The sequence below is a fragment of the Hydra vulgaris genome, chromosome 11 (genome assembly GCF_038396675.1).
Source record: "Hydra vulgaris chromosome 11, alternate assembly HydraT2T_AEP".
NCBI lineage: Eukaryota > Metazoa > Cnidaria > Hydrozoa > Anthoathecata > Hydridae > Hydra > Hydra vulgaris.
Window position 1 is genome coordinate 26,612,501 of NC_088930.1, and position 27,533 is coordinate 26,640,033.

At 27.6% G+C, this 27,533-nt stretch overlaps 1 protein-coding gene across 2 annotated transcripts in view; it reads right to left on the bottom strand.

Moving 5' to 3' along the window:
* The window catches only part of LOC100210878 (uncharacterized), a 108,271-nt gene that overhangs the window by 32,753 nt on the left and 47,985 nt on the right, over window positions 1-27,533 (bottom strand). For both annotated transcript variants that reach the window (XM_065810615.1, XM_065810616.1), the window contains 9 exons: window positions 19,385-20,514; window positions 14,835-14,884; window positions 8,405-8,456; window positions 7,152-7,196; window positions 6,972-7,076; window positions 6,132-6,323; window positions 5,809-5,982; window positions 4,976-5,227; window positions 861-1,099 (listed from right to left, as the gene is read on the bottom strand). In XM_065810615.1, coding sequence (XP_065666687.1) covers window positions 861-1,099; window positions 4,976-5,227; window positions 5,809-5,982; window positions 6,132-6,323; window positions 6,972-7,076; window positions 7,152-7,196; window positions 8,405-8,456; window positions 14,835-14,884; window positions 19,385-20,514 — 2,239 coding nt within the window. The remainder of the gene's footprint in view (window positions 1-860; window positions 1,100-4,975; window positions 5,228-5,808; window positions 5,983-6,131; window positions 6,324-6,971; window positions 7,077-7,151; window positions 7,197-8,404; window positions 8,457-14,834; window positions 14,885-19,384; window positions 20,515-27,533) is intronic.

Below are 27,533 nucleotides of genomic sequence, written 5' to 3' on the forward strand. Positions count from 1 at the left end.
ACATATACATGCATGCATACATACATACATACATACATACATACATACATACATACATACATACATACATACATACATACATACATACATACATACTTACATACATACTTACATACATACTTACATACTTACATACATACATACATACATACACACACTCCCAAATTTAAGCAATACCAGTAATTTATATAAAAAATGTAGATATAGAGACAATCACATAAAAAATTTGCCTATAAATATTAACTATAAATACTAAAAGTGTATTAATTTATTTATTTAAATAATTACCAGTAAGTATTGATCTGTAACATTTCAAGAATTGAAAAAAACTTTTTGCATTTTTTGGCAATTTTGAGATACATTAAGAGAATTGTTAAAACTTGTTACACACACACACACACACACAAATTAATTGAGAGAATTTGTTACACACACACACACACAAATTAATTGAGAGAATTTGTTACACACACACACACTTAAATTAATTGAGAGAATTTGTTACACACACACACACAAATGCAAAAATGGATTATTTGGGTGAAACAAGTTGAGTGCGATACTACTAGGGATGTGGTGAATATTGAACTTGGACCTTCTCACTGATGAGGTGAGCGCTCTACCACTTTACCACTAATGCATATATACACATAATAAAAGAATAGAATGGAATTTACACATAATAAAAAAATGGAATTGAAATTATACATTAAAAAAGTCAAATTTAAATTAATAGTAAACTGTCATTTTTTATTTAAATACAAAGTTTTATTTAGACTATTGATCATTGACAAAAAAAAATTTTTTTCCCCATTGATGTAAAATGCATTTAAAATTTAAATGTTAATACAAAAACTTACCTTTAATTTTCCATTGTCTAGCTCCAAAGTTAAAACTGGCCCATTATATAATAACTTTTTAGAATGTCTTAACTTTATTAGTCCACCCATAACATCGATTGGGTTTAATTTTATTTCAACCACAATTTTATTTGGAAGCAAATTAACATTTGCAGGAACAAAAAATTCAAAAATCCTGATATTTCCATTTAAATGACAACCTGATTGAATTTCAATGTCAGCTATATTTTCTCTAACTCCTTAAAAACAGTTTAAATGTGTATAAATAAAGGCAATTTAAATTAAAAAAAAAACACTTAAATAGAAAACATTTAAAATAATCAAAAATTCATGTATCAATAAAGCAAATATTAAATTTTTTTTCAAGACAAATTCAAAGCTGCTCTAAAATAAAATGGATTTTAACCTATTCATGTGTTTAAACATAAAAGTTCAATGATTAAACGTTCAAATGTATGATGGTATTCAAGTGCATGATGGTATCATTTTCTATGATTAAAAATTCAAGTACATGATGGTATCAGTGAATTTTTATGACAAAAGTTCAGATGCGCGAAAAATTATTAAGAAAAAAGTGGAAAGATTAAATGCATATAAAATTATTCACTGAATTCATGGGATTCACTGAATTCATGGGATTCACTGAATTCATGGGATAGCCACTGTAGTTTTTAATACTTTTTTAATTTTCAATTGTTTTTTAATTTTGTTGCTTGTTTTGTTGTTGTTAATAAATGCTTTTAATTGTTTTTTTATTTTTAATAAATGCATTCAATTGTTTTGTTGTTGTTAATAAATGCTTTCAATTGTTTGGTTGTTTATAATAAATGCATTCAATTGTTTTGTTGTGTTTTAATAAATGCTCTCAATTGTGCATTAACTTTTTTTTTTTAATCATCTTTGCTTCCAACAAGACTGAGAGCAACCACTATTAGAGTTGAAAGTTACTGGAAAAGAAAAGATGAAGTTTATAGAGCAAGATAATGACAGATGACTTAAAAGATAGCAAATTGTATGAATTTGCAATCTTTAAAAGCAAGATAAAGAAAGCAAATTCCAAAGAACTTTTTTTCCTCAAATTGATGTTTGAGAAAAAAAACACTAGACAAATAGTTTTTGGAGCACTTAGGAACAGTTACAAAAAAAGGATTAGACTTAATTTAAATAACAAGTAACACGAGAATGAAATTTAGTAGATGGCACAAGAGACGCTAGCTCTTTAGAGCAGTGGCCATTATAGTATTTGTTGAAAAGAGAAAAACAAGTAACATTATAACGATATGATAATGGTTGGAGGTTGGCTGCATAAGCAGGTCCAACTATGTTTACAACACATTTTTTCACCTTGTCTGAAAGAGAAAGGGCACCACCCCAGATATAGCAACAGTATTCCATACAAGGACAGATTTGAGATTTATAGAGAAAAAGAAAGAAATCCGGAGTAAGAAAGTGTCGTGCACAATAAAGAGATGCAACCTTAGCAGATGCTTAATCAGACTTTTAAATATTTTGTGACAAACTATTTGCATTTAGTAATTTAATATTCAACTGTACATATATTTTTTTGAGTTTAAATTATCTCATTGCCCAAGATTTCTAAGCAATTGTTGTTGATCAAATACATATTAATTTGAATATGGTATGTGTATGTTGTTTGCGTATGATATATAGAGGGTTGTCTTGCTGGAAAGAAAGTATTTTTCAAAATGTTAGGATATTTGCATTCACTTAACATTCATTTACAGATTTTATGAAAATTAATGCATAAACCTAAATTGTAGATATTGTAGATTATTTGAGCTTGGCTTATTATCAAATGATTAACAAATTTGTTCACAACAATATTTTCATCACTGAGATAATGCTAAGTGTATATATTTGACATCAAGTGTCACTTTTATATCAAGTATGCATTTTATCACTAAGTATTCTTGTTTTCTATATATTTTATGACTCGTATGTATGTCACTTTTATGTTAAGTGTGTATTTTCATTACTAAGTGTAAATTTTATGATAAGTGTGTATTTTAATCAACAAGTTTAGTTATCATGCTAAAATATTTTAATGACATGCTGGCTGCTTTTTGTAGTATTTATTTATTTTTGCAGCTTACTTAAGGATAGAACTTAAAAATATTATGATTTCATATTTTGCTTTAACTTCATTTCATGCAACTTTTCTTTTCCACTGTGTTAAGCTCATTTTTAATTCAAATATTCTTTAGAAGTTTCTAAAGAAAATGTTTTTCAAGCATGCAGTTACAGCGTTAAATAAAAAAGTTAGAAAATTAGATTGAAAATTAAAATAAAAGTTGAAAGCTTGACAATTTTTATATTTTCTGGTAGCTTTTTATTTAACACTGTTTGCACATGCTCAAAGTACTTTTTTTCAAATTTCCAAAAAAATTTAATAGTGGATCAGCTTAATTGATAACTTTAATTTTCTATTATGTTATCAATAAGCTTTTTACCTCATTACCATCTCCAATTACCTCATTAGAGATGGTTGGTCCTCGTTGGATATGGTGGTTGATAAAAACTTGTATCAGAAATGAATGATTTTTTACCATTAAAAAAAAATTGTTAAACTAAACCTATAATCGTATAAACCAAAAAACATAGACTTAGTGATCCTTGGTTATTAAAAAAATTTTAAAAAAATGAGTTTAAATTTATTATATAAAGTATACCTATCAAATTATAAACCAATCTTATAAATTTTGTAGAATTTTGTCTGTTTAATTTTTCATGTATTATTTATATAAAATTGTTGTCTTTCTTAGTTTATTTATGTTGTTGTTTTTTATAGTATAAATATAACTATAAAATTATATTCAGTGATAACAATTTTAGTGGGACAAGTGACATCTGTTTTATTTACAAAAATTATGTTTTGTCATCTGTCTTGTTTTGCTATATTTTCTATAAGTAAATAACAAGATGAGGGACAAAAAAAGTTTTTTCCCCCCATATTGTTATTTAGAATTATATATTTATAGAACTTTAATTACAAAAAAGCAATTACAATATACATTTTAATTAACAAGCATTATTTGAAATATCAAGAAAATGTGGTATAACAAGATGTAATGCAAAAGACAACTAGAAAAATGGCCCCCATTAAATCTTTTAGGCTAGGCAAATCCAGTCAAAAAAAATAAAAAATAACAACGAGTGAGAGAAAGTCTTTCTTCGTATTTCACTAGCAAGTTGAAAGAGATAAGAATAAGTTTAGCAACTATTTGACAAAAATACTGTTTGATAAAGCTTGCATAAATTAATCAAACCTTGCATAAGTTTAACATTAAAAGCAGTAGGCCAGCTCAAAAGCCAGAACTCAGAAAAAACAGATGGAATAGGCTAATGGTTTTCAAATAACATTTTTATGAAAGATAGCAAATAGAAAAATCTGTTTAAAAGCAAGCAAAAAAAGAGCAAAATATATTAAAAAACTGGTAAAAAAAGAGGTTCAAAATAATTCTTTTTGGATCGGTTAGAAAATTCCTCAGATTTAAACTCCTTAGAAAATGCATAGAAGTTATTAAAGAGAGAAAGTTTCATTAAAAATGTCACAAATAAGACCATTTGTTTAAAAAGTTATTTGGTAACGTAATACACCATTATTTGGAACCATATTTTGAAGGACAATTTGAAAGAAATAACTTAAAAATACAAAATATAAAACCACATTTGAATGAAATAGCTTTAAACTGCATTTATAATATGTAAAATTGATTTATTTGTTTGTTATGCAAATTGTTCAAGAAAAACAAGTGCGAAAAATATTAAGAATTTACATTAATTTATGTTAAAAAGTATATTCTTATTATGATTGTGTGTGTTTTTATGTCGAAAATAATAAAATTTTATATAAATTCAAAGTTTATATCTGAATTTTACTTGTAGAAAAACATTAACTACAAAAAATACTAAAGTTAATAATTTGATATGAATTGCATAGTATAAAACAAAGGTATGTCATAAATTAAATGGGATTCATGACCTAGCAAATGGAATTTATAACCTAACAGTTTTTGAATTCTATAATCTAATTATTATTATATTCTATGCAAAAAAGACTTTATTAAAAGAAAAAAAATTAGAAAAATACAAACCATCTTCATTGCCTGTAATTGTTAATTGCAATCCATTAGGAAATATTGAAGTTAACAGGTATTTAGGTATACTTGCATTTGGATATATGGCGTTTATTAATACTGGCAATGTTAAGTCAGATTTATATGCAATGACAAAATGATACCATGGTAAAATTGGGTTTATATTTATTATAGCATTATCAAACGTAATCATGTGATCCTCACTTCCATCCATTGCTAAAACACCCAATTTTAATTCAACAAGAATTTCTAAAAAAAATTTTTTTGTCACAAGTAGTATTGTTTTAAATTTTATCAATCAATAGTTCAACACATTAAATCTGGCATACATAAAGTAAATAGACAAGAATATTTTTTTCATCACAATCTGCTCATTAAGTAATTAGTAAAAAACCTTTTTTTAAATTAAAATAACTATTTGTCAAACTTAAAAAAGCTTCACAAGATTGAGTTGTAAATGCTACCCTTTTAAAATAATTATGTTTTCTAAACATAAGCAACTTTGATCACATTAACTCTAGCCAAGCGCTTATCTTACCTCAAGTGTTTACCTTTGGTTTTTTATTCATTTAAAATAACATTGACATAGGTTACTTTGATTAAAATTTATTTTACTAGAATGCCAGTAATTTAAAGAAACTTAAAAAAAAAGAACTTGCTATACAAATTGTGTGTAAACTTGCTTATACAAATTGTGTGTAAAGAAAAAAGTGTGTAACAGACACAGATGATAAAGATATTAAAAACTGTTTAACCATGGTAAATATGATGTTTTATTTCTATATACTTAATATTTTTTTCTTATAAAAAATGTTAAAATAAAATCTTACCCAAAAACATTATATAACCATTTTGAAAAATTAAACTTCTTGGAAAATTTGCGTATTTTGCATGAATATTTTGATATAAAAACTTGCCTATACCAAAACCTACATCCACCTTTTGCTTAGGTATAAAACTTGCATCAAATTTAAGTCTTCCACTAGATTGTAAACTGACAATTCCTTAAAACAAGGTTAAAATATTTAATTTATAAAAACAAAAAATTATCATTTCAGTCAAAATATCGACTGTCCATTTTCAATATAAAATATTGAAAAACAAAAAAAGTAAAAAAAATGTTCAATATTTATAAGGTAAAGTGAAACTTTACCTGTTGCTGAGAATGGTAAGGGAAGTTTGATATTTACGCTAACTGTAACATAAATTCCTAACTCATCTGTTGTTATTTCATTGTATGAAATTACTAATGCTGATATTTGTACATCCATATTTTCATTTTTCATTCTACCATCATGAATATGAAGCGGTGCTTCCAAATAGATATTTTTCTTTGAAAAAAAACCTGTAATTTTTTTCATAACTTGTTTCCATCAAATATTTAACAAACATTCATCAAAAATTATAAATATATGGGTAAATAAAAATATTCCAAAAACACAAAATAAAAAACGTCCCAGGGTTAAATTATACAACAACGAATAGTGAACTAAAAGTTGATCTTTATCTAAAGACTTTACTTCATTTAATAATTATTATTTATAACATTTACTAATTATTATTTATACATTTAATAATTATTATTTATAACATTTAACAATTATTGTTTATACATTTAATAATTATTATTTATAACATTTAATAATTATTATTTGTACATTTAGATATAAATAGCAAGAATACAAAAATTTCATTTATTCAATTGATAAAATACAATATAATGGCGAACTTGTCTTGTTATTGAATCAGCCAAGATAAATAATTTTTTTATGAATTGTTCATAAAAAATATTTAATTAGTATATAACATTCCCATGGGAATACTCTACTTTCAGAACTATTTGCCTTAAGGAAGAAAAAATAGTTTTTAAATTTGTACTTATTATATTTTGAAATGAATACAAATATGATGAGCTGTGATTAAGTTTCAAAACTTAATTTAAATGAGTAATTGATACTTAAAAATAATAATACTTATGAACTTTAAAACCTACCAGTTAAAATAATTTTTTCCTCACCAATAACTTCTTTAAGCCATTCACACAAGCCATTATTTTTGCAACATTCAAGTGGCATAGAAGTTAGAGAAGCTGTAATACCTACATAAAAATTGAAACCTATAAATTTAACAAACCTTCAAAAAATATATTTTTTATAAAAGCTTAAATTGTTACCTTTTTTTATCTTTACAGACAATAAATCTTCAAATATTTTTTCACCTAAATATGTATACAGATGTATAAGAATATTTAATAGATGTATTTTATTTAATAGAATACATCTATTAAATAGAACAAAAATATTTTCTCCCTATCTCTCTGTAATAAGTGTATATATACATACATATATATATATATATATATATATATATATATATATATATATATATATATTATATATATATATATATATATATATATATATATATATATATATATATATATATATATATATATATATAATATAGCATATAAAATTAAATAAGTTTTATTTTTTTCAACTATAAAATAATCGTAATATGTATTGTTATTTTACTTGTTAAAAAAAATGATTTTTATTTATAAGTGGAAAAAATTTTTCTTTTTTCTCAATTGTTTTATTTATCTTCTATAAAAAAGAAATTTTGGAAACATATATACATATTTATATATACATACACGTGTACATACATACATACATATATATATATATATATATATATATATATATATATATATATATATATATATATATATATATATACCCTCCACCCTCCAAGCATATATGTACAACTTCCAAGCATATATGTACAACTTCCAAGCATGTATGTACAACTTCCAAGCATGTATGTACAACTTCCAAGCATGTATGTACAACTTCCAAGCATATATGTACAACTTCCAAGCATATATGTACAACTTCCAAGCATATATGTACAACTTCCAAGCATATATGTACAACTTCCAAGCATGTATGTACAAATTCCAAGCATGTATGTACAACTTCCAAGCATATATGTACAACTTCCAAGCATGTATGTACGATTTCCAAGCATGTATGTATAAATATACATACATATATATATATATAAATATACATATATATATATATATATAAATATATATATATATATATATATATATATATATATATATATATGTATATATATACCCTCTATATATATATATATATATATATATACCCTCCACCCTCCAAGCATATATGTACAACTTCCAAGCATATATGTACAACTTCCAAACATATATGTACAACTTCCAAGCATGTATGTACAACTTCCAAGCATATATGTACAACTTCCAAGCATATATGTACAACTTCCAAGCATGTATGTACAACTTCCAAGCATGTATGTATAAATGCTTACTTGTGTGTATGTAACGTAAAACAAAAAGAATTGTTGATTAACTTTAATGAACAAAAAAGCTACCGTGTTGCAAATAATCAGTTGCGGATTTTGAAACTTTTTCTTTTTTCCAGTTCTAAAAAATATTTTTTTATATCAAATTTATTCTTACTATTACCTACTTTATTTTCTTTTTTGCTGTTCTAAATACTAAATAATTATAACTAATAAATACTAAATAATTAAAATTATGGAAAGTCTAAGCTGCTAAGACTAAAGCACAGTAAAGTTTAAGTGAAAAATGTTGTTGAAAAAATAAGATGAATAAGTATTTTTTTTCTGCAAACTCTTTATCTATTTTATTGATGATCTATTTTCACCTAATATTTGTACCCTTACCTTCCTCAAATTTTATTTTGGTTAAGTTTCGTTGTAGTGACCCACTTTGGACCACATTTTTTAACTCTTGAAGAGTCTGTTTTAGTCTTTAAAGACTAAAACAGACTCTTCAAGCTCTTCTTTCTAATTATTTTTTGAAGCTTTTTTAAGAAAATTTCAAAAAATAATTAGAAAGACAATTTTGAATGTCAGAAATGGGAATTTTTTAATGAAATAGTTAAAACTTATTTCTCCCCGCAGCGGCCTTGTTCATCAAGGATCGTGTTAAGGAATTAACAAAAAACAAAAAAAAACTCATAATAATTTTAGCAGTACTTTAGGATTGTGCTTTTAATTATAAAAATAATTTTAACTTTTTATTAGTTATTTAAACAGTTAATGATTCAATTTAAACAGTTAATGATTCAATTTAAAATAACAAACTAATCATTAAGGTCATTAAGGCATTGTAAAAACATTGCATTGAAATAGGTAGCTAAAAATTATTGATAAAAAAATCTTGCTATAAAAGCAACCAATTGAAGAACTAATTTCAAGATTTATAATACTGGATGGATTAAGCTTTAATGCCATTTTCATCAGCTCTTTCAGTATATAATACTGGAATCTGAGAGGAATACACTTAACAGATCAAGAAGTACTATCTGTCGTGTTTTATTTGTTGAGTAGTTTTCTCAACAAATCCAACACAGCACATTCAAAGAAAAAAGAATGAAATAAGATAATAAGAATGAAATCAACAGCAATGAATCTGAATCTGACACTGAAGTTTGTTTTCTAGGTGCTGCCATTGATGAAAACAATTCTATTCCAAAAGAAAAAATACACTCACAATCCAAAATAAAAAAAGTCAGAAAAACAGTTGTATTACTTCAAGAATTTATTCAAAGTCAAAAATGAACCCTTAAAGAAGATAATAAGAAATAAGCATAAAAAAATTGACTTAACAAGATAAAAGAGTCTATTGTTGTTGATCGAACTGTTCTTCAAACTCAAAGATTTGATCAAAAAAAAATTGAAGATTTTTATTTTAAACTTGATTTGCAGCAATGACAAATAAGAAACTTTATCTGACATGTTGCTTTTCTTGATCTAATCAAAATTTTTTCTCTACTAGTTTGATTAGCTTGATTCATCATTCAGCAAAGTTGCATCATTTTACTGTATCTCCCTCTCACAGTGTGCCCAGAATGTGGTTTTTAGGAAACAATTCATAACTCCATTAATTATCAATAAAATCTTGTAAAAATTTTAGTATATGAATTTTTTGGGTCAAAGAATCTGATTCTGAGGTCAAATTTTATGTGTGTGCACTCTGACCTAGGGAACAGGACAAAAGTGGGGGAGGGGAGGGGTACCGAGAGTCATGCCCCACTTTTTCTAAATTTTTCAAAAAACTATAAAGTATAAATTAAAAAATATTTTTTTTGTTTTAAATTTGTCTGCTGCCGCCCTCCGCTGCGATCCCTTTTTACCAAAAAGTTACTTGCTGGCTATGTTGCTTTGAGGTCAACTTACATGATTCTGGCATGACGTATGACTAATATATGAGTAATTACTAATTTACTTTAATTATGACTAATATATGGGTAATATAATTTTTGAAAAATAATACTATATCATATTCTAAATCAAGTATATTTGAGTTCAAAATAGTTTAATATCAAATACAAATATACATAGACATAAGTTTTATTGATTTTATATGATCACGGAAAACATTCTTGAATTATCGTTTTTTTCTCCCTAAGGAAATTTTTCACATCATACTTTACAGCCTTTTGTGGTATGTCCAAGTTTTCTGTTTTTCCACATATTCGACATTACAAAAGTCTTTTTTTACTGGCTTTTTTATTTTTATTGGTTGTGTTCTTATTAAATGTCTGAAGTAAATGTCATGTGTATTTATTTACAATGACATCTGTCTCGCCTTAAAACTTTTACCTAATTTATAAGCTTTTATCAATAGTGAACCCATGTAGAATACATACTAGGTCATTGGCAACACTTCTAAAACAATTGCAATAGTGGCAAAAAGCACTAGAATCACCTACTGATAAATCTACCATTTTTATTTAAAAACCAACCATACTTACCTCTGTTTTTATAAATATTTGTACCACTTTCTGAAAAAATAGACTGAGTTTCATTTAAAATGCTCTTTTACATTCTTCCTAGTTTCTTTTGCTTTGATTAGAGTAGCAGGCATGTCAAATTAATATAATTAATGGGATTGGATTAGTCCATATTACTTGGTTTTTTGAATCATTAAATTTAAGGGAACACCAAAAGGAACAAATATAGTTTGTTCCCTTTAAGTCTATAGTTTAAGGATCAGAAAAGTAATGGCAATAGTTGTGATTTCCAGAACCATGAAGTCCAAATCTACCCTCTACATGTACAGAATGTAAATGTAGAGAGTAAACTTGGAGTTTTTTTTGAAAAAACCTGGATATATCAAGCAGAGACTCGACGGTATCTTTGATAACAGTGTTCATGGGAGATGGTCTTTTTGATTTCCGTTCTCTTTTAGTCTGAGTAGCAGATGATGATGATGATGATTATGCTGCAGGTGGATTCCTAGACAGTTTTATCCCAATTTCCTTCTTCAAGTTTCCAATTCGATCACAAGTTTCTAATTCGACTACAGTTTTATTTTTTTTATCCAATGAACTTAATTCAATGTTCAAATTTATAAAAAATTCTTCAAATTCTTCTTTTTTTATCAATAACATTTTGACACAAGATATCAAAGGTATTATTGGATTGTCTGTAAAAAGTGATTTCATAATCACAGAGCCTCGAATATCAACACGAACGAACAATCTAAGTTCAAATTTAAATTAATCAATTTCCGGGGATAACCGGACTGTGGAATTTTTATACATAAAAATATAAAGTCTATATTATATGAAACAATTGAGCTTGTTTGCGGCCTCCTGCAGCCTTTTTTTTCCTGTCACTTTGGTTTTAATCAAAGAAATATATTTTCACATAACTTAGAATTTTCTTAGGTCAAAACAAATCTACACAAATTATATGTTTAAACTTAAATTTTTATTTTTATTTAAATAATTCACAAATTCAATATCATTTCCAGATCAGAGCAAAAAAAATGTTCTAAATTCATGGAGTTGTTTTTATTGTATAGCACTTCTAAGTTGTTGTTAAAAAACAGTATCGGTACAATTTGTATAGCACTTCTAAGTTGTTGTTAAAAAATAGTATCGGTACAATTTGTATAGCACTTCTAAGTTGTTGTTAAAAAATAGTATCGGTACAATTTGTATAGCACTTCTAAGTTGTTGTTAAAAAATAGTATCGGTACAATTTGTATAGCACTTCTAAGTTGTTGTTAAAAAACAGTATCGGTACAATTTGTATAGCACTTCTAAGTTGTTGTTAAAAACAGTAGCGGTACAATTTGTATAGCACTTCTAAGTTGTTGTTAAAAACAGTATCGGTACAATTTGTATAGCACTTCTAAGTTGTTGTTAAAAACAGTATCGGTACAATTTGTATAGCACTTCTAAGTTGTTGTTAAAAAACAGTATCGATACAATTTGTATAGCACTTCTAAGTTGTTGTTAAAAAACAGTATCGGTACAATTTGTATAGCATTTCTAAGTTGTTGTTAAAAAATAGTATCGGTACAATTTGTATAGCACTTCTAAGTTGTTGTTAAAAAACAGTATCGGTACAATTGGTATAGCACTTCTAAGTTGTTGTTAAAAAACAGTATCGGTACAATTTGTATAGCACTTCTAAGTTGTTGTTAAAAACAGTATCGGTACAATTTGTATAGCACTTCTAAGTTGTTGTTAAAAACAGTATTGGTACAATTTGTATAGCACTTCTAAGTTGTTGTTAAAAAACGGTATCGGTACAATTTGTATAGCATTTCTAAGTTGTTGTTAAAAAATAGTATCGGTACAATTTGTATAGCACTTCTAAGTTGTTGTTAAAAAACAGTATCGGTACAATTGGTATAGCACTTCTAAGTTGTTGTTAAAAAACAGTATCGGTACAATTTGTATAGCACTTCTAAGTTGTTGTTAAAAACAGTATCGGTACAATTTGTATAGCACTTCTAAGTTGTTGTTAAAAACAGTATTGGTACAATTTGTATAGCACTTCTAAGTTGTTGTTAAAAAACGGTATCGGTACAATTTGTATAGCACTTCTAAGTTGTTGTTAAAAACAGTATCGGTACAATTTGTATAGCACTTCTAAGTTGTTGTTAAAAACAGTATCGGTACAATTTGTATGGCACTTCTAAGTTGTTGTTAAAAAACAGTATCGGTACAATTTGTATAGCACTTCTAAGTTGTTGTTAAAAACAGTATCGGTACAATTTGTATAGCACTTCTAAGTTGTTGTTAAAAAACAGTATCGGTACAATTATAAGATAAATATTTTGCTTCACTTTTTCATCAACTTCAAACAGCTATGACAACAAAATGGTTTGATGAATTTCGAAAATTTTTTTTGCACTGACCTACATATGCTCTACATAATATAAATTTACTATTTAAAGTTAACAAATAAAATTTCGAAAAATGAATTTTTTTATGCTCTGGGCACACTGTGCCCCTTCATGTTCTAAAAACATTTATTTTCTTAGTTCCCTTCATGTTCTAAAAACATCTCTTAGTTCCCTTCATGCTCTAAAAAAATCTATTTTCTTAGTTCCCTTCATGTTCATTTACTTCAAGGCAAAACTTTAGAACTCTCACTCTCATGTTTTTCGGACTCATACAATTTTTCGGACAATTTACAGTTCTTTAAGCCTTTCGTTAACTGCTTTATTGTGTTTTAAGAATATTCTTTGTTTTCTAGTAACTCCCAACTTAAAAGTGGTTGCTTGTTAAAAATGTTTGCTTGAAACCTTGTTGGAAGTGAGTTAGTTAAAAAAAAATCTTAGTACGCCACAACCGTAAGAAAATTTCAGCAAATATTTTAAAAATCTGAAATACCTTTTTTGTTTTTTGCAATAAAGATTATACATTTTCAAGTTTTTTCAACAGAAGCTCATTACAGATATGAAACTTGTTTTACTGCTTAGAGAACCTTATTCTATTTAAGTTTGTATACAAGAGACTTACAAAACAACATATAAAAAATAACAAGATTCAACTCTAAACACTGCAATAAAAAATACAATTGTAAGACAATTTGATGAGAAAAAGCAGAGCAACCTTTTAAGCTTTTACAGTATGATTTATATCCTCTTTTCAGTTCAGTATGCTAACTTGACATTGAACAGCACAAAGCTTTCAATATGCCTTTAAAGTCTGTTCTTAAAAAGCTAAAAACTTGCTTTTTATGCTTTTTTTAACAAATCCATATGAAAATTTTATAAAAACTTAACTTCACTTACAGGTAAACTTCAGAAAGCAATACAGCATTCAGCCAAAAAGAAACTTTAAACAAAGCATCAGACAACAATCCATCTTTAAGCCCAAAAAAATTTTTTTTTTAATTTTACAAAGTAATCTAGCATCCTTCAATCAATATTATAAATTGTCAGGTATCAATCCATAATTCAATATCAATGTCAATATAGCAATACATAAATCATATATATCATTACACTAATGCATTCAGCCAAAAAAAAAAAAAAAAGCTACAATTTACACTACAAATTCAAATCAATTTTTTTATAAAAATGTTGAATTATGAAAAAACTGAAAAAAGTATTGCAAAACTTGAATTTGAGCAAGAAGAAGAAGAATTAAAAAGTGAAGAGCTGAATTATCAAAAAAACTGAAGAGCTGAATTATCAAAAAAACTAAAGAGCTGAATTATCAAAAAAGCTGAAGAGCTGAATTATCAAAAAAACTGAAGAGCTGAATTATCAGTGATAAAAATTCAACATAGAATTTATTTGAACTTGTTTTCTCAAAAATAAATTATAAAAAATCTCCTTATTGTACTTTATTTACTTATTTTTTATTCTTTATTTATGCATTTTTATGTTGTTGTTTTTTTCTTACTAATTTTGCCAGTCTTGATTTTTTACCTTTTTGTCAGTAAATTTAAAACCTTATAAAAGTTCAACCCTGATTGCATATTAAATAAAATGTAAGAAACTCTAAAATTAAAAAAAAAAAACCTTGAAAACTTCTTTTCCAGGAGAAGTGTTTGTATTACTCAAAAAAATCACTAAAATAAACAAATATAATATATATATATGAAGGTGTCCCAGAAAAAATATTATTAATACTACTATGTGCACTATGGCATTCCTCCTTAAAATACCATAAAAATATCTGACCTCTAATACATTGTTTTGATGAAGAAAATATTTTAGAAAGTAAAATCATGTCAACTGTAATTGCAGAATACTTTTACATTTTATGATTGAAACTTTTGTAAAAATATTGGCTATTTTTCAATATTTCTATAAAATTATCAAATTGAAATACACTGTCCAATGCAGTAACTTTGTTGTAATGGTTGCTTAATACATTTTTGATAAATTTTCACAATTTTTAAACTTTTTATTACAACTGCATTGTTCTTAAATGTTTGTAAAAAAAATTATTAATTATAAACCCCAATTAAAGTAATGCAAGAATTACATAATTTTTGTTAGAAAAATGGATTTCAAAAACAAACAAAATATTTTGTAAAAAAATATTTTCCCCAGTTGTCTAAAACTACCATCGAGTCTTGGAACCAGTGTTCTGAATGTATTTTGCCTATGAAGTCCACCACTACTTTGATGTGTCTTTTATCCCTGTCATTAGCAGCTTCTAGTTGATGTACACTGGACACACATATTTTAAAGAACTTTTTTTTAAACTTTCCTCTTAAATTGACCTTCTTTCTTCTATGAGAAAATATCATTTTTGGTTATACCAAGATGGAGAAAAAAAAGATAGGACTCCTGAGAAAAACAAAGTTTGAAAACTTTGAGAGAGAACTGACCTTTGAAGAAGCCTCTGGTTGTTTTTGTTAAATTGATTAATCTATGAAACATTGTATTTCAATAGTTGCACAACAATATTCATCCTCTTTTCTTCCTCCAAGCATTGTCAGCTAAAACAAAGATAACAGACTGTGGAGTGAAATATGAAGTGGATCTATCATGATCTGTTAAAATTTCTTGATTGCTTTAAGATCACTTGCAGGAATCTTATTGCCAGTGGGCTCAATGAGACTGCTTGTTGTAATTCCTGGTTATTTGTATTGCTTAAAAATACAATGAGCCAGCCACGAACCTTTTTTCATTGTGTGCACCAGGTTGTAGAAACCTGAAGTTTTGTAAATGGTAAAACCCAAAAGGTAAAACCCAACCAGTTAAAAAAGGTTTTTACCTTTTTTAACTGGTTAGGTTTTACCTTTTGGGTTTTACCATTTACAAAACTTCAGGTGAACAAAAGTGAAAACTGATTACTCACTTTTGGCCTTGGGGAGGTAAACTACAAAATAAAAAAATAAAAAAGTAAAAAAAATTGCAATTTTGTGATAACAATTGCAATTTTGTGATAAGCAATCAATAGCAACTACAATTTTGTGATAAGCAATCAACAGTCAATCATTTTTTTTCAAGAGCCATTTTGTAGAACTTCCTTGGTTCAGTTGCAAGATTGTAAAAGAGAGTTATACAAGCAAACTCAAGTTTGCTCCAATCCAATTTCTCATGTCACATAGTGTATTCACACTATTTTCATTCCTAAGCCAAAGATCTTTTTTGAGTAAGGTTGACTGGGTCCCTTTGTTCTTCCCTTTAGTACTATTATAAAATGGTGAACATATCATTTCATTACAATATGCCTAAAATATTTTTCTATTATTAGTCTCTTTAAATTAAAAAAAAAACTGACAGTAATTTGTATAGTAAATAATCTGCACAGTACCAAAGAACCCGCCTACAAAGAGCACTGCAATATTTCCAATTGTACCATTATGTTTTCCAGTGATAGAAGCAGTTGTAACAGCCTAAGGTTATGGATTTAACTTCTGGACTTTTGTAATTCCCAATTTTTAGTCTAAAAGCACATTGTAAATGTAATTAGACCTGCTTTATCTGCCAAACTTAAACCACTCTCCAATTGTTGTAAGTTGCATTTCTTTCTTTTTTCTACAAATACTATCATGGTGAATGCTCAAATGATCTCTATTATGATAAACCAAAACTCATTCTTATTTGGCTTCTTATTCAACAAGTTGCAGCCTTTTACTGTATCTGTCCCTTCATACTTTAAAAACTTTTATTAACTCAGTTTTTTTCCTTGCACATCAAAAAAACCTTATAACTCTTACTTATCTTCATGTTTTCCTTTTTTATACAACCTGCAACTTTTTAAGTTTGCAATTAACTGTTTCCTAGTATTTTAACTTATTCTCTATTTAAAGTAACTCATAACTTAATAGTGGTTGCTTGCAATCTTGTTAACTAGAGTTAATTGAAGTAAATTAGAGTTTAAAAGTATATAAATATATGCTAGTATTTAATATATAGTAAATGTAAGCATAAAATTATAATATAGAAAGTATTAAAAAAAATTTTTCCAGCCCCGGCTATCAACCCTAGGGGCCAGGGTCAGGTTTGCAAAAAGTTTCATTTTCAGCCAGGGCCAGGGCCCCGGTCACTTACTACCTAGAAGAAAGTCAAGTGGACCAGACTGAGGAGAGGGTACACTAATTACCAACCTTCCTACTGTTTCAGATATTTTTACTTCCACTCTGCATTGTTCCACCAGCTTTGTGTCAAAGAGAAGAACAAGTTCAAAATCTCTAATTTTATCCAGGTTTTGCTCTCTTATTATAAGTACCTCAATCTTTGCAAAATCATAGTTTTTTATGCCATCAGGGACTTGGAAATGCCCAACATGCCAACATCTATCTGCCACCACAACATGGAATAGTCACATCAAAATTGCTCTCATACTAGCTTGATAGCTAAGAAAAAGCAGTCATTTTTTAAATGAAATAACATTTGAATTGTTTTCCTTTAAAATTTTGTATTTATATTTGTTGTATTCTTAACTTTTTTACACTAAAACTTGATTAATTGAACATGAATGGAATCCACTTATCCAATACATCATTCAGATTGAGTTAAAGGCAAATCTTTTTGAGCTTTTTTTTTTTTTTTTGTAGGAGTCTCTGTCTGAATCTTGATTTGTTCCACTATATTCACTGGAGAATTTTGGCTCAAAGTTGCTTAAAGCTTTTTGTTTTGCTGGTTTTTAGAGTAATTGAATTGCTCTCTTTTGGTCAAGATTTTATCTCAATCTCTCTTCCAGTTGCTCTTACTCTATCATCTTTCTCTGCAGATTTCTCATCTCATCTTTTTAACAGATGTTTTATCATAACTGCAGGACACCTTGTATTGGCTCACTCATTACCAGGGTTCTCATCATAGTTTTAGCATAATGAGTATGCAGAGCAAAGATTCTATTCATAAATCAATAATATCTTTAAAAATAATGACTAAACTATATATTGAATTTACTTTGAAAATTAATATATTTCACAGAATACTTAATTTTGATGACGAAAGATTTATCAATATTCACTCATTTAGTTAAATATTTCACTAATGACAGCACAAACATTTCACTAATGATAGCACAAACTGCATCATAAGGCTCCCTTATAATGCAGTTTGTGCTATCATCATAATACATACTACCTCCACATTTAAGCCATACTTGCCAGAGGACATCCATTTTTGGATTGCAATGCTTTGATTGCAGTTGCATAACTCCTGTTAAGCCAGTAAATTCTGCAACATATTTCTCCACAAGTCAGAAATCTATATGGAAAACCCCATCACAATAGCAAATATTGTACTATATTAAACAAAAATGAGAATGCAAAACAGTATATTGTTTGACACTTTAGCACTATAATTTAAAATGAAAAAATTAAAGACTTCCAATTTTTACTTTGTCTTTTAAATGTCGGAATCAGTTGTTCATCATTTTTAGTCTTTTAAATGAACCATGTTCATCCATTTGATGAACAAATGATTTCCACATGTTTATCATATGATTTTATACTTTAGTTTGTCAATTAAAATTACAAATAGTAATTGCAATAGTTTGGTTTGATAAAAACTTTTTATTGCAACAATGAAACTGATCACTAAATAGATAATGAAATAAATTATGTAAAAAAAGTTTTCATTTTAAAATAATTAAAATTATAATTAAAAATATATAATTGACATTAGTATAAAGTAGTGTAGTTTAATCTAACACCTAACATGCTAATAGAAGCAAATTTATCTAAAAAAATTATTTCTAAATATTAAATATCGAGTTCTTAAAATATCCTGCAATCTCATCACAACTTATTTGACGTTTTTTTAAAACACCTTCTTTAGCAAAACAATGTCTTAGAGACCAGATACTTTTATGGTGAGCTACTGAGATCTAATAAGGAGGATTACCATAGTGCACATAGTTGTATTAAATTTTTTTTTCTGCAACACCCTAATACACATAGAAAATTACTAAGACAAAAAATCAATAAATAATAAAATAAAATTACTATTTATATACTATATATAAATTTGTTTATTTAATTTACTTTTTTTTTAAAATACTAATGATCTCTTATAACATATATAAAATGATTTCAACTGAAGTTTTTATTTTATAATTTTAAAAAATGTGAAAAATATATATATACATTAAAATGAATTACCTGCTGACATTTTTCCAAGCCAAGAGGAAGTGAAAAGCCAGGGAGCAGTGGACATAAAGGATTTCTCATATAGCTTTTCTATTAAATCTGAAAGTCTTATATTAATAAATGTTAAAGTAAATACAATATTAAATTTTAGAGGAGTTTCTTTGTCAAAACTCTTGTGAGTTTTTTGAGCTTGAGAAATCCCAGAAGAACTTCTTTTGTAAACTTGGTCTTCATTTGTTATGTTTAAAGGTTCATTTTGTAGAGTATGGTTATTAAATAAAATATCTGTGGAAACTTTATTTAGACCAGACCTTTTTACAGAAGCCAAATTATTACCTTCTAAATTATTTTGAGGTTCATCTTCATCATCTAAATGAAAACTAGTTTCTTCAAGTTCTTCTAACTCTTTTGAAAACTCTGTGTCGATTGAATCACTTATTAGATTTTCATGATGAGCAGTATTATCGGAAAGTTCCTCCTTGTTTTTCTTTGTACCTTCAAAAGGAAGCTTTTGAAACTCCTTCATAATGTTTGGCACTTTCATAACAGTTTCTACTGAATCATCTTTATTTTTTCTAAAAGTTGAAATATTTGATTGTTGTGGTGATTGAGTAAACAGTCCTTGTGTTTGTACTATTTCTTTACCAGATTCTTGTGCTTGTTCTATTTCATTACCAGATAAATTATGTATGCGTTGTAGCATTTGGTTTTCTTTACTAAAAAATGATGGACGAAAAAAATGATAAGCATTTTTTGATAAAACTTTATTATTCACATTGTTCTTCATATTTTCACTATTTTCTTTATCAATGTTATGTATTTTTTTGTTTATTCGTAAAGACCCATTATCTAACTTAGAACTAACATATTTCAACATTTTCTCAATTTGTTCTTCGTTCAACACATTGTTTTCTGCATCATTCTTTTTAATCAATAATATTTTAGATCCATTGAAAAATTTAGGTTTCAAGGAATGGTTTGAATGAAAATATAACTTTTCTTTTTTTGGTGGTGTTTTATTTTTGCTCTCTTTTTTTAAAACATCTGTTTTGTGTTGCCAAGTAACATGGTCTGTTTTGTGTTGCCAAATAATACAGTCTATTTGAATGGTTAAGCCATAAAAAAAAGCAGTGGCACTTAATCTACAATACAAAGATAAATATAACAGAATAATCTATTAAACATGACTTATAGAAACAGCTTCAAACTTAAATAAAAATCTAAATGAAAGATAAACATGCATATATATATATATATATATATACATATATATACATATATATATATATATATATATATATATATATATATATATATATATATATATATATATATATATATATATATATATATATATATATATAACACTACAGTTGAGGAGGCTGCTTTAATTTTTTTTTAATTGTAGCTTTAACCCTCTCTTAACTCTCAAACTCCAAAACAGGAACCAGTTACAGATTAGATAAATAAGGCCGCTGTTTGGAGAAACAAATTACTTCCAGGGACATGGTGGTAATTAAACTCTCACTTATGAAGCAAGTACTCTACTTTTACTATATTATACACACACATGCACACACACTTGAGTTAGGACTATGTTTACCATTTTTTATCATTTTTCTTTGTCTAAATTTGAGAGATCAAGAAAATGACAACTACCAACTCAGCATTGAAATACAACAATTTATTAAAAAATTTCTTTAGAGCTTTCTCAAAAATGTTTCTTGTCAATCTCCTGATAGTTCAAAAAATGTTGCAAGAAACCAAAGTCTTGCTTGGAAGGTGAGTGTGCTTTGTGGATATTGTATCAAGCTTTGCAATACACTCTAACAAGAAAATACAGGCAGCTGATAAGGTATTGTGTTCTTAATCACTCAGAAATTCATCGCTCAGAATATGATTATCCCTGGAACAGGAATAATTTCAGACAATAAATGGCATTGATCATTCACCAGGCATATCTGATAGCACCTACAGATTAAATTCCTGTTTATATTCTATTCAGTGAATATTATATTGATGTTCCTAAAAACACCAATAACATTTGTAGTAGCTCTTTCTATTCTCTGGGATTCCACAAGTTTTAAAATCAGCAGATATATTGACAATTACTTTAGAAGATAGATGTTCTTTAACACTTTCATGGCTGATACCCATGTCACAATGCTTTTTGAACTTTTCCCATGCTTTTTGAATATGAATATCTGGTTTAGGCCTAGTCATTGAATATCTGGTTTAGGCCTAGTCATTCCAACATTTTGAACACACATCTCAAAATGACTTCAAGAATATTAAAGCTGCTTTTTCTAGCTTGTGGAAATGCAACTATTACTTATTCACAATTCTTGAATTGTTGCAACAAGCTAGAAAAAGCAGCTTTCTAACCAACATTAGTTCCAAAACTGTACAAGCCCCTTTGAACCTTCCTGTGTTGTAACTGTACTTTGAACCTTCGTTTGATGCAGTGGTGTCAAAACAGTAAACTAATTTGTTTTTCCTCTGCTCTGTCTTTTAATTTATTAGGGTTCTTCTAATATGCTTCTTTGGTAGGTATGAGTATTTGTATGGCATTTATGTTAGACACCTTTCAACAATCCAACAACATAGAGTTTCATAGTTAAATCTTCCTTACTGCCACATTCTTTTTTTTAATATGAGATGATCCAGGAAGCTCCTCAATTTCTTGAGAAGTACAAATTCCATACGCAGCACATTCTCTGTATTTTCTTTGCATGCATTTTCCTCAGTACCACTGTACTCATTTTCAGGTACTATAAACAAGAGAAAAGAAAAGAGAAAGAAAAAGATCTAAATACTTATGAAAATAGTTAGGTTGATTACCTTGTTTTATTGGTACTTTTATACAAATAGAAATAAAAATCAGGGGATCTGGAGAGGACATAAATGTACCAAGCAAATGATCAATATTGAAATAAGTGAAATTTGTTGAATAAAAATTCAATTTGAATTTGATTCCTTTTGCAGTTTTATTTCTACAGCTCAAGCTAACTTCAGATCAACTCTAAGTATAGAGTCTAGCCAATCCTTTTCTCTTTGTTTGAAAAGAAACTCCTTGTTTTCTTCTGATTTCATCTTGACAAAGACATCTTGATGGGAAATATTAAAAAAATCTTTGATTTTTTTCTTTCAGGTTCTAAATGTTTATTATTCTCCTTTAGTAAACTTCTCCGCTCTGAGTGCAGTTTCTCTAATTTAGTATTAGCTTATTTGGTGTTCCTATTCCTTTTGGTGTGCATTGTTGAGGCCACATTTAGAGCCCTTTGCTACGACTTAGGGTTTAAAAATAGTAATGAGGCAATTGCTTGGACTTTTAAATAGTTTACTGAGTACTATTTGTGCTTTGAGTCAAGTTCTTTAACAAATTTAAAAATGATTAAATTACCAAAAACTATGAAGCACAAAAGCCATTGTCATCACCAAGTTCTTTAAATCGATCATTCACTAATATTCGTGGTCTTCAAAGTAACTTTTCTTCTGTTGAGTCTTATCTCTTGCAAAGTTCACCAGACCTTCTTACTCTTTGCAAGGCTAATTTGAGTTCAACTATCTTATCTTGTGATCTTAGTGTTGATGGTTATCTTCCTTTAATTCGTAAAGACCCCAACAGTCACATGCTTGGCCTGGGCATTTACATTCATAAGAAATTACCCATTTGTCGGGAAACTAAGTTTGAATCCACAGACTAATCTTTTATGTGCTTTTGTTTAGCGACACATCACTCTATCGCCTTTTTCTTTTTTTTTTTATTGCTCTCCTTTATCTCAAGACTGCACTCTTTTCGATGTTATTTCTGAGCAAATTGACCAAGCCCTTTCTATTTATCCTTCAACCAATATCATTGTTATTGGTAACTTTAATGCTCATCACACTGAATAGCTTGGCTCTAGTGTCAGTGGCTCTACAGGCATTAAGGCCCACAACTTTTGCCTTCCTCAATTTCTAATATAAATACTCAACATTCCAAATCATTTTCCTTCTCAAACAAATGTCTTTTTACTATTGCTAGAAACCATTGTAAAAAGGTTTTGTCAAATTCTAAAGCCTGCTATTCTCAAGTCACAAAATCTCATACTTCATCCCAAAAATTAGGCTCTCGTGACTTTTGGAGAATCTTTAACAGTATCTTTAATAAGGGGAAATCTGTTATTCTACCTCTCTTGCATGGTTCAGATTTTGTCATCTCACATAAAGACTATATTTTTTGCTTAGAACTTGTCATTAATATCATCTCTTTATTCTACTAGTTGCGTTCTACCTGATACAGCCGTCAAACAGTTTGATCCATTGTTTGACATTCATACCACTCCAGCTTCTGTATCTAAAGTGATTTCCTGCTTAGACTCTTCTACAGCTTGTGGCCCAGACAACATACCTGTTATAGTCTTGCAGAAGTGTTCTCCAGAGCTCTCATCTATACTTTCAAAACTATTCAACAAGTGCTTATCAGAGTCTTGTATTCCAGCCTGCTGGAAAGCAGCATTTTGTTATTTCTACATTCAAAAATTCTGAAAAAAGAGCAATCTGACTCGTCTAACTATTGTCCCATTAGTCTCTTTACTATCATAAGCAAGGTTTTTTAGTCTTTAATTAACAAGCACTTAATCTCTCATCTTGAATTTAATCACTTACTTTCTGATCATCAATATGGATTTCAATTCTCATTCTATTGCTGATTTGGTAATGGTAATAACTAATAGGTTTTATCGTGCATTAGATGTCGAAAAGTTTGGGCTATCACTCTCAACAATTTTAACACCTTTGATAAAGTTTCGGATGCTGGCCTTCTCCATAAACCATTTTCTTATGGTGTATCAGGTAACATCTTTAAGATTATTGAACCCTTCCTTAAGAATTGTAGTATAATATTTGTCCTCAATGGGCAGCACTCTTCTTCATATCCTAACTTCTTGTCTTGATAAGAATCCAACACTCTCTGATTGCTTGGAGAGGGCATTTTAGCTTGAAAAAGATCTCACTTCTGCTACAGCATGGGGCTCTCAGTGGTTGGTGAACTCTAGCTTAGATAAAATTTAATACTTTTTGGCTAATCATTATTTCAATAGTCTAGATCTTCCTATATTTATGAACAGTAATGTACTTGATGAGTTATCTATCCTTCATCTTCTAGGATTAAAAATTACTTCTGATATTTCTTGGAAACGCATATATCAAATTGATTGCAAAATTAGTATCTGCTAAAGTTGCATCTCTTTATCATGCTTGCCACTTTCTTATTCAGGATTCTATTCTTTATGTCTATAAATCTCAAATATGTCCTTGTATGGAATACTGTTGCCATTTCTAGGGCGAATTTTCTAATGATGCCCTTTCTCTTTTAGATGAGGTGCAAAAATGCATTGTAAACATAGTTGGACCTGCTCTTGTAGCCAACCTCCAACCATTATCAGATCGTCGTAATGTTGTTTCTCTTTCTCTTTTCTATAAATACAATAATGGGCACTGCTCTAAAGAGCTAGCCCCTCTTGTGCCATCTACTAAAACTCATTCTCGTATTACTCATCATTCAATTAAGTGTCATCCCTTACAGTGATTGCTTCTAAATGCTTATTCATCAAGTTCTTTTTCTCCAACATCAGTTTTTTGGAATTCACTCACTTCATCTTGTTTTCCTGTTTCATAATTTGCAATCTTTTAAGTTGTCTGTTAATCGCTATCTTATCTCTATAAATTTCATCTTTTCTCTTGCAGTAACTTCCAACTCTAATAGTGGTTGCTTGCAGCCTTGTTGGAAGTGAAGACTTTAAAAAAAATTTATTTTACATATTTTGTAGGAATCCAAACTTTTCTCTAAAAAAGAAGTACTACTTGTATGTCTCATATTTACCTTCATAGTACATAAATCGCAGACAAAGAATATAACAACTATTGGTTTTGCCGATTAATCGATACATCACTAATATATATATATATATATATATATATATATATATATATATATATATATATATATATATATATATATATATATATATATATATATAAATATATATATATATATATATATATATACATATATATATACATATATATATATATATATATATATATATATATATATATATATATATATATATATATATATATATATATATATATATATATATATATATATAAACAATTTTAAAATGTATTCTATATTTTATTATTATATTATATTAAAATAGAGTGCTGAATGTTTTTAAAGGAATTGAGCTATTATAAATAAGTAGAAAACCACTTAACAAAAATTTTTCATTTAACACTGTGTTTCATCAAAAAAACTTATCAGAAATCTGATCTCTTGCAGTAACTTCCAACACTAATAGTGGTTGCTTCAACCTTAATGGAAGTGAAGACTTTAAAAAAAATTTATTTTACATGTTTTGTAGGAATCCAAACTTTTCTCTAAAAAAGAAGTACTACTTGTATGTCTCATATTTACCTTCATAGTACACAAATTGCAGGCAAAGAATATAACAACTATTGGTTTTGCCGATTAATCAATACATCACTAATATATATATATATATATATATATATATATATATATATATATATATATATATATATATATATATATATATATATATATATATATATATATATATATATATATATATATATATATATATATGTATATATATGTACACACTGTGTTTCATCAAAAAAGACTCATCAGAAATCTGATTTCTAATAATAAGTATTTGGACAAACAGCATTTCAGTTATATTTTCTCATTGAGTTAGTTTTGAAAGTATGTCAAACTATGCTAAAATTATGAAAAAGAAAACAAGAATTCAAATTTAAGTGTTTAATCAAAGTTTTATAAAAAAAATGCTAATGATTGGCTCAAAAGTAAATTGATAAACTAAATACGTACCCTAAAAACAATATAGGCAAAACAAATAATGAACTTTCTGCATTTTTTTATGATTTCTGTAATAATATATATATATATATATATATATATATATATATATATATATATATATATATATATATATATATATATATATATATATATGTATATACAGTACTGTGAATAAATTTTAGACCACTTACATTTTTTCAAAAAACCCCGCAGAATTCTTCTCTAATATTTAAGTTTGTAGTTCTAAATTATAAACTTATTAAAACACATGTATTTTACACAAAATATGAAACAATTACAAACTTTTTAATGTCAAACTTCATAAAAAACTCTTAATATTTACTATGTCCTCTTTTTGCCTCGATCCCCGCCAATATTTGCCGGGGAATAGATTCAGTTATAAAGTTAGTTAAAAAATCCTGGGGTTGTGCCACTCTCTTTGAAGTACTTCAAAACATTCTTCAGCATTTTGGGGAGCATGTTCAACTTTTTTTCTTTCCAGGTAATCCCAAATATGCTCAATTATATTCAAAACTAGATTCTGGGGAGGCCAGGTCATCAATTCCAGTACTCCTTCCTTTCATTGAAACAATTTTTTGCCACTCAGGAACAATGTTTTGGGTCATTGACCTGTTGCAGAATAAAATTATGACCAATTAGTCTCATTCCGGATGATACAGAATGGTGCCTTATGATATCCACATAACGTTACCCAGTGAGTCCTCCCCCTATTTTGATCAAATCACCTACTCCAGATGGAGATAAACAGTCCCAAACTTGTAAAGAGCCTCCTCTGTGTTTAATTGTAGGGTTTAAACACTCGGACCAATAGACTTCTTTAATTCTTTTTCAAACATATTGGCGTCCTTTCATTCTAAAAATTTCGAATTTGTTACACTGTAATAATGGTTTTCGAATTGCAACACACCCTCTTAATCCCAATTTAAGTAGATGCTATCGAATAAAAGAAGAGCTGACATTTTCCCTAGTTGCTGTGTTAATGTCTTTTGCCAGCTCGGTTGATGCTTTTTTTGTATTTCTTAAAGATAGGGTTTTTAAATATTTATTTTTCATCTTTTGTTAGCTTAGGAGGTCTACTACTTTTCTTTCTATCTTCAAGGGAGCCAGTTTCTCTGATTTCTGTAACAGCATTCTTCGAATATCCTGTTTTGGATGTACTTGTTATAACACATCATTTTAATAAATAAACAAACAAATCCCTCATGTTTCCTCATCAATTTTGTTTATTTATTCAAAATAATATATTCT